Source organism: Malaclemys terrapin, chromosome 1 (genome assembly GCF_027887155.1).
Source record: "Malaclemys terrapin pileata isolate rMalTer1 chromosome 1, rMalTer1.hap1, whole genome shotgun sequence".
Taxonomy (NCBI): Eukaryota; Metazoa; Chordata; order Testudines; family Emydidae; genus Malaclemys; species Malaclemys terrapin.
This window is the reverse complement of record NC_071505.1, coordinates 103732154-103745299: the sequence shown is the minus strand read 5'-3', so window position 1 is coordinate 103745299 and position 13146 is coordinate 103732154. Positions and strand designations below refer to the sequence as shown.

The 13146-nt window shown below is 45.8% G+C and overlaps 1 protein-coding gene across 2 annotated transcripts in view; it reads left to right on the top strand.

Moving 5' to 3' along the window:
- The first annotated feature begins 9765 nt into the window (after positions 1 to 9765).
- Positions 9766 to 13146, top strand: part of BRAF (B-Raf proto-oncogene, serine/threonine kinase) — a 131942-nt gene continuing 128561 nt past the window's right edge. For both annotated transcript variants that reach the window (XM_054033945.1, XM_054033964.1), the window contains exon 1: positions 9766 to 9989. In XM_054033945.1, the coding sequence (XP_053889920.1) occupies positions 9852 to 9989 (138 nt within the window). In that variant the 5' untranslated portion in view covers positions 9766 to 9851. The remainder of the gene's footprint in view (positions 9990 to 13146) is intronic.

The window sequence follows — 13146 nt, the reverse complement described above, 5'->3', positions numbered from 1 at the left end:
TTCTTATTTAGCTAGTGATATGTGCTCCAGGCCCTCCCCTTTATGTGACATATGGCCCAATCTGACCGCCTTCCCAGCTGCCAAGGCCCTCCCTGATGTGCATAGTCCATCAAAAGGGAAATGTTTTGGTTTTTGCTTTTCAAAGGTCACCTTGAATGTGTGAGTTGTATTTCAGAGTAATGTTTTATCAGAAATGATCCTGCAAAGTTATTTTCAAATGGAGACCAGTTAAAAGCTTGTGTCTCGGTAAATATGCCTCTTACCACTTCCAAAATAAGAAGTTAAAAGTTGTTTTTAAAAGGGGGTTATTTAGGACATCATTTCTTAAAATGTAAGAATGGTAACTGAGTTAAGAACTTTGTGGACTTTTCTTTCTTTTAAATAAATACAAAAGGCATATATATTAAAGAGGAAAAGCTATGAAGTTTCTTAAATTAATATTCCGAATTATTTTTTAAAAAATAGAATGTTCTACATAAATATTTAGAACAAACATTAAATATGATATATTTAAACTATAAAACACGTGTCATTTTTAACATTTAGTTTTTAACAAATCTTTTAATAGTGTAAAATCTCTGAAAGTTTGGATCTAATGTGCAGCCTTTCAAAGGCCTGGTCTACACTACGAGTTTAGGTCGAATTTAGCAGCGTTAAATTGAATTAACCCTGTACCCGTCTACACAAAAAAGCCATTTACTTCAACATAAAGGGCTCTTAAAATCGATTTCTGTACTCCTCCCCAACGAGGGGAGTAGCGCTGAAATCGACATTGCCGGTTCGAATTAGGGTTACTGTGGACGCAATTCAACGGTATTGGCCTCTGGGAGCTATCCCACAGTGCACCATTGTGACTGCTCTGGACAGCAATCTGAACTTGGATGCACTGGCCAGGTACACAGGAAAAAATCTCCAAGGGCATGATGGAGAGAGGCCACAATAGGGACTCATATCAGTGCCGCGTGAAAGTTAAGGAGCTCAGACAAGTGTACCAGAAAACCAAAGAAGCAAACGGATGATCCGGAGCAGAGCCACAGACATGCTGCTTCTACACTGAGCTGCATGCAATTCTAGGGGGGCCCCGCCACCACTACGCCACCCCTGACCGTGGATTCCGATGAGGGGTTACTCTCAGCCATGCCTGAGGATTTTGCGGATAGGGAAGATGAGGAGGAGGAGCTTGCGGAGAGCACACAGCACTCCGTTCTCCTCAACAGCCAGGATCTTTTTCTCAGCCTGACTGAAGTACCCTCCCAACCCTCCCAAGGCGGTATCCCAGACCATGAAGCCATAGAAGGGATCTCTGGTGAGTGTACCTTTGTACATATAAAACATGGTTTAAAAGCAAGTGGTTTTTTAATGATTACTTTGCCCTGAGGACTTGAGATGCATTCGCGGCCAGTACAGCTACTGGAAAAGTCTGTTAACGTGTCTGGGAATGAAGCGGAAATCCTCCAGGGACATCTCCATAAAGCTCTCCTGGAGATACTCCAAAAGCCTTTGCAGAAGGTTTCTGGGCAGTTCAGCCTTATTCCGTCCTCCATGGTAGGACACTTGGCCACGTTATGCTAGTAGCAAGTAATCTGGTATCATTGCATGACAAAGCCTGGCAGCGAATGGTCCTGGTGTTCGCTGGCATTCAAGCAACATCCATTCTTTATATCGCTGTGTTATCCTCAGGAGAGTGATCTGGTTCATGGTAACCTGGTTGAAATACGGGAATTTAATTAAGGGGACAGAGGTGGCCGTTCCTACTGAGCTGTTTGCCTGTGGCTGAAAGAAATCCTTCCCTGCAGTTAGCCAAGCGAGGGGGTGGGAGGGTTGGGGGTATTGGCGCTGAACTGTTCGCATTTAGCTAGCAGGGATCTTCCCTGATACCAGCCCACGCGGTGGAGGGAGGGGTAAAACGATCATCCCAGAGAATTGGATTGGGGGGGGTTAGTTTGGTTTCTGCTGCTGCACGTTAACACGAAAACCGCAGCACTCAATGGGCTTTGCTTGGTATGGGAAAGGAGGGCGCTGCTTTTATGAAGGTTGCAGAAGCCGAAAGACAATGGCTTACCATGGCCGCATGCAAGCCGAATTCTGTTGCTGGGCGCTGCGTCTGTGATTTCTAGCAGCAAAGCCACAGGCACTCAATATTAAGATGCAAAATTCGACCTTGTACCGAAATCACATGTGCTATGTTATGTGAATAGTGTTGTTCACCGTGAAAGAGTATAAGCATTGTTCTGTAAAATTTATCTTTTTAAATACTTCTCTCCATTTTTTCCCTCCTGCAGCTGCAAATTTTTCAAGCCTCCCTCCTCCGTCCCAAAGGCTATCTCAGATAAGGCGGCGAAAAAAACGCATGCGAGACGAAATGTTCTCTTAGATAATGCAGTTGCCCCGCAATGGAAGAGCTCATCTGAATGAGTGGAAGGACACGGTATCAAAGTACAGGAAAGCTGCCAATGAACGTGAGGACAGGAGGGACGCTCGAGATGAGAGGTGGTGGCAGGAAGATCAAAGGAGGCAGGATGCAACACTGGGGCTGCTGCATGATCAAACAAACATGCTCCGGCATCTGGTGAAGCTTCAGGAACGGCAGCAGGATCACAGAGTGCCGCTGCAGCCCCTATATAACCGCCCTACCCCCTCCCCAAGTTCCATAGCCTCCTCACCCAGATGCCCAAGAACGCGAGGGGGGAGGCTCCGTGCACCCTGCCACTCTACCCCAGTGGACAGCCCAAGCAAAAGGCTGTCATTATTTTCCTTCCCTCCTATCCTCCTCCCAAACCCCACCTAGGCTACCTTGTCAGTTCTCTCCCTATGTTTATAATCAATTAATAAAGAATAAATGACTTTTAAACGATAGTGACTTTATTTCCTTTTGAAAGCAAGCTATGATCGAAGGGAGGAGGGTGGGTTGCTTACAGGGAATGAGTCAATCAAGGGGGCGGGTTTTCATCAAGAAGAAACAAACAGAACTTTCACACCATAGCCTGGCCAGTCATGAAACTGGTTTTCAAAGCTTCTCTGATGCACAGCGCTTCCTGGTGTGCTCTTCTAATCACCCTGGTGTCTGGTTGCACGTAATGAGCGGCCAGATGATTTGCCTCAACCTCCCACCCCGCCATAAAGGTCTTCCCCCTTACTTTCACAGAGATTGTGGAACATTCATCAAGCAGCAATAACAATGGGAATATTGGTTTGGCTGAGGTCTGAGTTTGTCTCAGCGGGGGGGTGTCTTTTGGCGGCGCTTGGGTGGTGTGTGTTTTGGCGGCACGGCACTAGGGGGGTGTTTAGGTGGTGTGGCGCTTGTGGGGGGGCGTTTTGGCAGCGCAGCGCTCAGGGGGGTGTTTTGGTGGTGCTTGGGGGGGTGTTTCGGCAGTGCGGCGCTTGGAGGGTGTGTGTTTCGGTGGCACGGCGCTGGGGGGGTTGTTTTGGCAGGGTGGCGCGGCGCAGCGCTCGGGGAGGGGGTGTTACAGCAGGGCGGCACTCTTTTGCTTGGGGCGGCAAAAAAGGTGTTTGTTTATCATTTACTTGTTTCAAAATGCTCCCTTCTTTGAAAAGGAGATGGCAAACAAGACCTATCTTAGGTCTGACTGAGAAGCCTTTTCACACCACTGGACACTAATTTCTTCTGAGCATTCTGTCAAGGTAATGTGATTTCTTTGTGGAAGGACAGCTGATGTGTTCAAATTTCTATATTGGGCTAGGCACTGTCACGTAAACTGTCTTATTTTCTACTGACTAAGCATTTTGTCTTAAAAATGTGTGTGTTAACATGTATTGGTCAAATTATGTTGGGTAATCTAAATGATGTCTGTGCCCTTTAACTAGCTAACCAACTTATTTTTCTGAACAGAATTTAACGTTTTTCTTAAAAATAAAAAAATAATAAAAAAAAAACGTTGGTGCAAAAAATGGCATAAGTACACATTCCTTGGAAAGGGGCAGGTTTTTTTATGTTTACAAATACAAATTACTTGCCATAATAGCAGTTAGACTGTCTGTACTACGTCCTAGGAATGATCCACCCAGAGGTCTGGATGGTTTAAGGGTTGGGCAATGAAAAAACAGAGCCCTTCATTGTTGAGATGAGTTCCTGTCTGCATCCCGTAAAACTTGCCCACACCGGTATTGCCCTGGCCTCTTCTTTTGTCATTCAGTGTTGCACGCATTCTAAAGCAATATGCATTTCCTCACCTTTTGGGGGCGAAGCCAGACTTTGAGGCACCTGCTCCCCTACTTGGTGTAAACTTTGCTTGTGCCAATCATAAACTAACACAAACAGGTTTTGGGCCCCGTCCCCTATGACACTTCTATGATGTCATAGTTGGTACTTTATGGGCTGCCTGCCATGTGCAGGCAGGGAGAGGAGAAAGAAAAACGAATCCTGTGTATCCTGTATACACCCGTAACCGAGCCTGATCACCTCGAAGCCTCTCTCTCAGCTCACGTGTTTCAAACAGAGTTTCTACGTTTGCCGGTCGTTATGCGTTGGTTTGTATTTGTAAGTATCAGTTATTACTAAATGCTGCATCTTTGTTTATAAATATTGTTAGTAGACATTTTAGTCATTGTGTGTTTTAAGTTTCATTAACTCTATTAGCTAATCAAACCCTGCTCCCTTACCCCTTGTAATTATCCCCAATAAAACTTTAAATTGATTAGTGTGTGTGTGTGTGTGTGTCTGCAGTTTGCAGTGTGACCCATACTCTCCTTGCATCCCTTACCAATATAGTCTATTGCCACGTGCAGCCTGGTAAACAACAGGCCTGCATTTTCTTTCACCCTGCGTGCCCGTGGCAATCCACATTCATATGTAGGGCACTAATTTGACTTGAACTTATGTTGATAGTGACTGGAAGTAGCAGCTAAAGGCTGTCTGGTAGCCTCTGCAAAATGGAGTGGTGGTATTGATCCTTAGTGAACAGAATTCTGTATCAAAAGCACTGTTACATTTAACACTGATTAGCCTCCTTTCTGAGGGCCTAAGCAGAGAAACCAAAGATGATGCAGGACCACGAAATATGAATTATATTCATCAATGGATGTGGACCCTCCCAAAGAGCAAGGAGGTACAGTGTGAACCTTCTCAAGCCATCATCTCTTACCAGCAGGGCCGGCTCTAACTTTTTTGCCTCCCCAACCAAAAAAAAGAGTGCTGCGCGGCCGAAACACACACCGCCCCCCCCCCCGAGCGCCACGCCGCGCCGCCGAAACATGCCCCCTCGAGCGCTGTGCCGCCCTGCTGAAACACCCCCCCCGAGCACCGTGCCGTGCCGCCCTGCCGAAACACCCCCCTCTCCGAGCGCTGCGCCACCGGAAAAAAACAAACCCTGAGCGCTGTGCTGCTGAAACCCCTCCCCCAGCGCCACGCCGCCGGGGAAAAAAAAACAAAACCCCGAGCACCATGCTGCCGAAACCTCCCCACAGCGCCGTGCCGCCGAAACATCCCCCCCCCCCCCACCCAAGCACCACGCCACCCCACCGAAACAAAAACAACCCACGCCCCCGAGCGCTGCCCGGCCGAAACAAAAACAACAACAACAACAACAAAAAAAACCTTGAGCGCCACCTCGCCGCACCAAAAATAAAAAAAAAACCCTGAGCGCCGCACCACTGAAACACTCCCCAGCGCCGCGCCACTGAAACACACACCCCCAAGTGCCACGCCACGCCGCCGAAACACAAACAACCCACCCCCCCGAGCACGGCCCGGCCGAAACAAAAACAACAACAGAAAAAACCCCAAGCACCCCCTGCTGTCCCAAGATTGGCCGCCCCTTACAAGGTGCTGCCCAAAGCACATGCTTGGTCGGCTGGTGCCTGGAGCCAGCCCTGTTTAGCAGCATTGCATTCTCTCTTTTATTTAAAAACAAAACAAGCAAACAAAAAACAACCCACCCACACCATATGTATTAGGTGGTAACTGTTAGCTCTAATTCTAGTTCTGGTTCTCAGCTGGCAGCATTAAGGTTCATACTTGCAGTCCTTAATGTGTTACACAGTATAAATAATAAATAATAATAACATAGTATGACTAACACTCTCCATGTGAACGCAAACCTCCTGATAAAATAAAATGGGCAAGAACAAAGCAATGTGGGATTATTAAAGGCAGTAGGAAAATGTACTAAAAAATTGTAGATTGATGGTAGGCTACTGGTGCTGATGTTAGACTTACACCCGGACTGTAAATTGTTTGGAGAATAAAACATGGATTATGACTAAACTTTGCACAGTAAGGCCAAATTCATCCCTGTAGTAAATTCTATTGAAGCAAAAGGAGTTACACCAGGGATGAATTTCACCCAGTGACTTTTTCATTAACAGGTTTCAGAGTAGCAGCCCTGTTAGTCTGTATCCGCAAAAAGAACAGGAGTACTTGTGGCACTTATGCTTATGCTCTAATAAATTTGTTAGTCTCTAAGGTGCCACAAGTACTCCTGTTCTTTTTCATTAACATCAGCTACCTAAGGAATGTGCCTACCAGATAAGTACTTAATACTGCACTTCTTTTAATTTCCTTACAAGTACAGGGAAATCTCTCTCAACATTCTAATCTTCGTTGTTACATTTATTTCCTAATCTGTGTTTTGCCTACAGGCTGTGTACACTTTTTGCCAACACTTCAGATTCTTATCTCACATAGGGCATTGTTGACTATTATCTTTTCAACAGTATGTTTAGAACACAGATTTGTAAGGCGTAAAGTTACAAAGTTGGCAAGTAACTTAGTTTTTATGTTTGGTTCTCTTACAAAGTGTTGGTTAGTGGTGGTAGTACTCCGAGCCACCCGTGACACAAAAATTTGAGCTTCTATTCAGTGATGATACTGTACTGCCCTAGTAGGGAGGTGCTGTGTTATTAAGGTGTAGTATGTCAGATGACTTGTTAAACAAATCCCTTCTGCATATCTCTGGTGGCTGTCCAGGTGGGAGTTAAATATTGTGTGGCCTTTTGAACAGAGCAGGAAATAATTTTGACCAGACTTGCGGCCAAAGTTCCTCCTCTTAATAAAACAGGATCTAACGTTCCAGCGAGGGTGACCAGATGTCCCGATTTTATAGGGACAGTCCCGATTTTTTTAGGCTTTTTCTTATATAGGCTCCTATTACCCTCCTACCCCATATCCCGATTTTTCACACTTGCTGTCTGGTCACCCTAGTTCCAGCCTGTATGGGAGCTATTGCTGAGCTCATACAATAAATAGCTGTTATACTTATAGTTAATATTTATAGTACCACCAGCACAGAACTCATTTCCAAGTGCTTTTACAAAGCACTAACTTGAGTGTGAAAGGTGCCATATAAAACCAAATGTTATTGTGTGTGTATATATATTTTATAGAGTATTCAGCATCCCAAAACTACATTAATAGAATGAGAAGGCTGCATGTCAAATGTCAGGAAACGCAAAAGTTAAGGATGCTTGTGCCATCTCAAAGGGACGCTGTCAACTTGAATCTGTTTAATTGACTAATTTAAAATATTCCAGGTTGTGACAGAACATCCTTTAAATAGGATGTCTTGATTTGTTTGTTTGTTTTGATGTATCTTTGGTAATCTTTTAAAAAATGTGCATGAGGTTTTTCTGTTGCTTTCTTGAGGATATCATGAGAATATTTTCAGCAAGAGAGCAACTAAAACCCCGATCCTGTAAACACTTACATACATGAATAAAGTTAAGAATGGGCATAATGTTTGGAGGCTCAAGCTGTCAATAAACAAACTGAAAATATTAGCGGTGTTTTGTTTTTAACTCCTCTCTGTTTTAATAATCTTAGATGTTAAATGTATTTTACTCTAGTTACAATTATGTCTGAAAACTGATTTTTCAAGCTGGCAGAGTTCCTTTAACTGTTCCTTTTGTGCATGTCTATAAAAATGTCTTACATACATGCTTACATAACATTTCTCAAATGTTACATCATAGTTTTTTAATAAATTTAAACAGTTGTAGCCTCTTGCAATAGTTCCCCATTATTGTATAATAATTTTTATTGTCAATGTTCTGGTATATTGTTAACTTATACTGTAATGTATTATCTCTCTTGGAAATGTATTTTAATAATATTGTCAGCACTCATGTATTATGCATTTTTTCCAACTGCAACTTGGGAAACAGTATGTTATATAATTAGGGACAGTATTGTAAAGGGGTTAAAGATAATTTTGTCTGTACAATCTTAACTTTGGACTCTTTTGATATTCAGTACTTAAATATGCACCCTTAGACCCCAATCATTCAACTGGATCTGCACAGGCAGACCCTTGTGCCTATGGCTTCTTCTGCAGGATCAAAGCCTTAAGGTTCTAGAACATACTGTAGTTTTGAAGAGACTATTTTACCCATAAAAATATACAGAATTGTGATTGTGGGCCCTTTGAAGTTTACATTCAGCTTTCTCACACCCTCCTTTTTTATATCCACATTTTGCCCACTAATTTCAGAAGTGAAGTCCTGGTCCCACTGAAACCACTGGCAAAACTCCCACTGACTTCAGGGGGGGCCAGGATTTTACCTTGGTGTCTAAATTGAGACATCTAGGGCATGAGTTTCCAAATAAAGCCAATGGGGGCTGCAGGCACTCAACACCTCTGAAAATCAGATCCTAAGCACTTCAGGTTGGTTACCCTAGAATCAGTGGTCACAGTTGAAAAATTTGTCCTAAAGACTCTTTACAAATGACTTTTCTTCTTATGTAATATTTTCTCAGTACAAAGGTGTTTGTTTTTTTTAGTTACTTCATGCTTTGTGGCATGCCAGGTTAGTAGAGGAGCAGCACATTCTGATGTATTATTGTTGTTGCTTTTGAACCCCCCTCCACTTGTTGGAAGACTGTCTTCCTATATAGCAGAGCCAGACTTTAACCTTTTGAGCCCCCTCTCCGAGTAGAGACCCCATCTTAGCAGAAGTTAGTATCCTACTTCCAATTAGTGACTTGTCATTGTGCTTCCTGCCCTTGCGTGATTTGCTAATGGTGTATTTTTAGGTGAAAATATGAAACTTCAGTGCTTTATACTACTACTACTAATTGCTAAGTTGGAAGAATGAGGGATCAACAGGCTAACACTATACCAAAGGGATTTTCTGCCCTGACTTGGGTAAGAGTCTTGAGGTGGCCTCGGAGGGGGAGAGAGCCCCAGGAAAGGCTGGGGTATTGGGTAAGGAAAGAGTGCATAGGCCCTGGGAGGATGGTAGGGGGGGGAAGGCTGTTAGGGGCTGGCTCGAAGGAGGGGGTCTATGGAGAGGGAGGTATATGTAGAGAGGAGAAAGGTTGTAGGCAGGGTGACCAGACAGCAAATGTGAAAAATCGGGACAGGGGGTGGGGGGTAATAGGAGCCTATATAAGAAAAAGACCCAAAAGTCGGGACTGTCCCTATAAAATCGGGACATCTGGTCACCCTAGTTGTAGGGAGCAGGGAGGGAGGGTGTGTATGGAATAGGCTCTAGGGCTGAGGTGGGAGTACTATGCAGATGGTATTGTGGGGAGGCAAAGAATGGAACGGAGCTGGGAGAGACTGGAAAGGGGCTTTAAGGATGTTAGTGAAGGGGTCGGGGAGGAGCTTATAGGAAAGGGGCGGGGTTACATCCCGCGCCCTCTGAGTTCCCTGGATGACGTTTAGTCGCGCCGTGATGTCAAGGTGTTCCCCATGACGTCAGACGGCCCATGCGCAGTGACAGCGACTATTACAGGTGACGTCACGGACCGAGTGTGACGTCTAGTGGTGCGGGCCGCTGGAGCTCTCCGGGTTGTGTGGTTCCCCCCCCCACTCCCACTACGGGTCGCGGCTGGGGGCGGCCTGGCAGCGGGGACGCGGCTTCCCCCTCCCCTTCCTCCAGCGCTTCGACCCAAGATGGCGGCGCTGAGCAGCGGCAGTAGCTCCGAGGGGGCCTCGCTCTTCAACGGGGACATGGAGCCTGAGCCGCCGCCCGGAGCTGGGGCCTCGTTCCCGGGGGGCGGCGGCGGCGGCGAGCCGGCCATCCCAGAGGAGGTGAGCGCCGGGCGGGGAGAGGGGCCGCCGGGCGGGGTGTACTGGAACCCCCCGGAGCCGCTGCCTGGGGCTTCCCCGACCCCTGGCTCTGCGGCCTGAGCTGCCGCCGCGAGGCAGGAGGTGCGCGCTGCCCTGGCCCCTGCCCCCTGCCGGAGGCTGCCCGCTGTGTGGCCCGGGAGCGGGTTGTGCACGGCGGGGCCGGGGCTGCCCAGGGACCCAGGTGAAGGGCGCGGCGGCGGCGGGACGGGGTCTCCCCTTCCCAATGTAGCGGGAGGGGGCAGGGGATGACGGGGTCTCCCTGGGCGGGGGATGACGGGGTCTCCCTGGGCGGGGGATGACGGGCGGGGGAGGCCGCGGCAAAGGGGGATCCCTGGCGCCGGCAGGCCCAGCCCGGGCCGCTCCGCATTGCTCCGATGCTGCGGCTTGGGAGGGGGCTGCTTAGCTCAGCTGCGCCTCCGGTTGCCGCCGGCGCTCCCCCGGGCCACCCCGGCCGCTTTGCGCCTGGCCAGGGCGACAGCGCCTGGCTCCCAAGGGTTAAGGCAGGGGGGCCCGGCGCACACGCTGCTCCTGCTCAACAAGTGCAGGCGGCGCAGGTGGCTCCGGCGGGCGGCCTGGCCCTGGGGCGCGGACAGCAGCGGGCCGGGGTAGTGCTGTGTATCTGCAGCGCGGGGTCGCCTCGGCAAGGTCCCTGCTCGTTGTGCGGGGCTCCCGGCCTCCCTTTGCCCGGAGAGCTGGAGAAGCTACTGCGCGCCTCGTTTTGATGTAGGGCCGCTGGTAGTGACAGGTGCAGCGTCAAGGGATCTGTCTCTGGGTCAAAACCGAAAGTCGGGGGTCTTCAGGCATCCCCCCTCCGGCTCCTCTGTGCTGTGCATCTGAGAAGCTGTAGTACGCTTTTGCAATCAGTTTATCTTGTGGCTGAGAATCTCAAAGCACTTGTCGGATATTGCCGAATCTCTGTGTTTGCGGGATTGTGCCCTTAATCGCTATTGAAGCATAAGGTCTATTCCCGTGGATTGGCCACTGGGTTGGGGTTCAGGATACCTGGGCTCTAATTTGTGTCTGTCACAGCCATGGTGAGACTCCTGGACATATCTGTTAACTAGCCGGTGTTTGTTTCCCAATCTGTAAAAGGAGGTAATACCTCTCTTACTGGGGTGTTGAGGTTTAAATTGCTGTTTGCAGAATGAGTTCGGCACTGGGATATGCAAAGTATTTTGAGGTTTTTGGGCGATTTAGGCACAAAGACAAAGTGACTTGACCAATGTCACATAGCAAATTGGTTCTAGAGCTGGGTTTAGAACCCAGAAACCCTGACTTCTGGTCTCTTGCATCAGTCACTGATGGTAAAACTTTCAAAAGCATGTGAGTGATTTGGGAGCCTGGGCATCCAAGTGTTCTGGGTCATCAGACTCTACTTCTAGGACCTCTACTTTTAGCTACACCAGTTGCTAAACAGTTGCCATATTCCTACCTTAGCAGTAAAAGTGTCTTCATGTTTACTTATATCACATGAACCAAATTACATCCAGTACACTTTACAGATGGGAAAACTCAAACAGGGAATGGGTCTATGGCAGGGCTGGGATTAGACTCTTGATCCCACAACTCAGACTTCTGTCAGTCACATAATAATTCTTTTCTGTAAGTAATCATCATCATCATTTGTTTCTAACTCTAGTTCTAATAGCATTACTTGCGTAGTAGACAAGAATGGTAATGTCAGCAGTCAAAACTTTGCTAATACATAGTAAAAACTGAGATTTTTATTCCTGATACAAAAAAGGAATTTACAGTTTAAAGATTTAAATGCCATCACATCAGTGTGTGCACGCACGCTCTCTATATTTTACACAACATGTAGGAAGAGAAAGTGATGGGTATGTAGCAAGAATTATCGTATTTTGTTACTGGTAAGTGGCTACTGCTCTTGGACCAAAGACGTTTGTTTTAAGTAAAAACCTGAATAGAACAGTAGGAACCAGTTTTATTCATGTAATGTGTTCACCTGCAAATGTAAATATTTTGTACATAGCCTTTAAACAGAATAGATTTGTAACAGATAAAGCACCATACTTTACATACATTAAGTTGATATAATGAGGAACTTTGGCTATTCTGAATACACTTTTTAATTCAGCCCTGATATGTTCAGTTGCAAAAATGTATATTTATGGTCTGTACTTACTCAGCTCACACACATTTTGAGGAGGTCTGGTTAGCTATGAAACAAGAGACCTACCAAACCATCTTGTGAGGGGTGACTTTGCTCTTGAAAAGGATAGCTACTTAAATTCTAACACCCTCGTTTTTATATACTTTATGCTTCTGTCAAGTTCCCAATCACAGATTTGTAGAGAAGAATTCTTTAAGAAAAAAGACAATGGGATTCTAAAGTTCTTAAGTACCTACTACAGAGTCTCATTAAAAAGCTCAGCTTCAGTTGCTTTGAGTTAATATCTAGAATGGTTTCAGGGTCAGAGTGAATGTTGTCTTGAGCCCATGTGAAAACCTAAGCTGAACTTACTGACACATTACAGGAAATGTAGCTTTTTTCGTAATGTTCTTTTTTGGGCTATTCCATAGTTTTTGTTTTTTTTAATGTTAAAAAAAGGGGGCGAAAGTGTTGGGGAAATTTTGAAAAAGACTGACTGACTTAGTATTTCAACACAAATTTACTTGTATTTTAGTTGAGTAGATAATTTATACTGAAAGCATAATGCCTTACTATGAGGTTATGTGGCTAATGGCCAGAGCTGAAGTAATACCTTACCAAGATCTAGGATTTAAACCAAAAAAAAAAAAAAACCCAACTTTTAGGCAGATGTAGTTAAGTCTTTATGAAGAATTCTTATGAAATCTTGAACTTCTTGCCTCAGATGTTATCTCTGTAGCCCTAACCATTAGATAAAAAACCTGTCATAATAAAGTGTATTGATCATTAATACTTGCTCTGGTAAAGAAAACAAAGTTGAATACATGCATAAAACTAAAAGCTTATAGCTGGTGGTGTGGTGGGAAGAATTCACTGTGCCAGAATGTAGTAATTGCAAGAGCTCCTCTCATCTGAAAAATCATGCAGGATTCATAAGTGTACTTGGAACCATACATGTGCTTACAAAAGCGTGGTACATTTAGGAAATTACTCTTGAGGGCATTC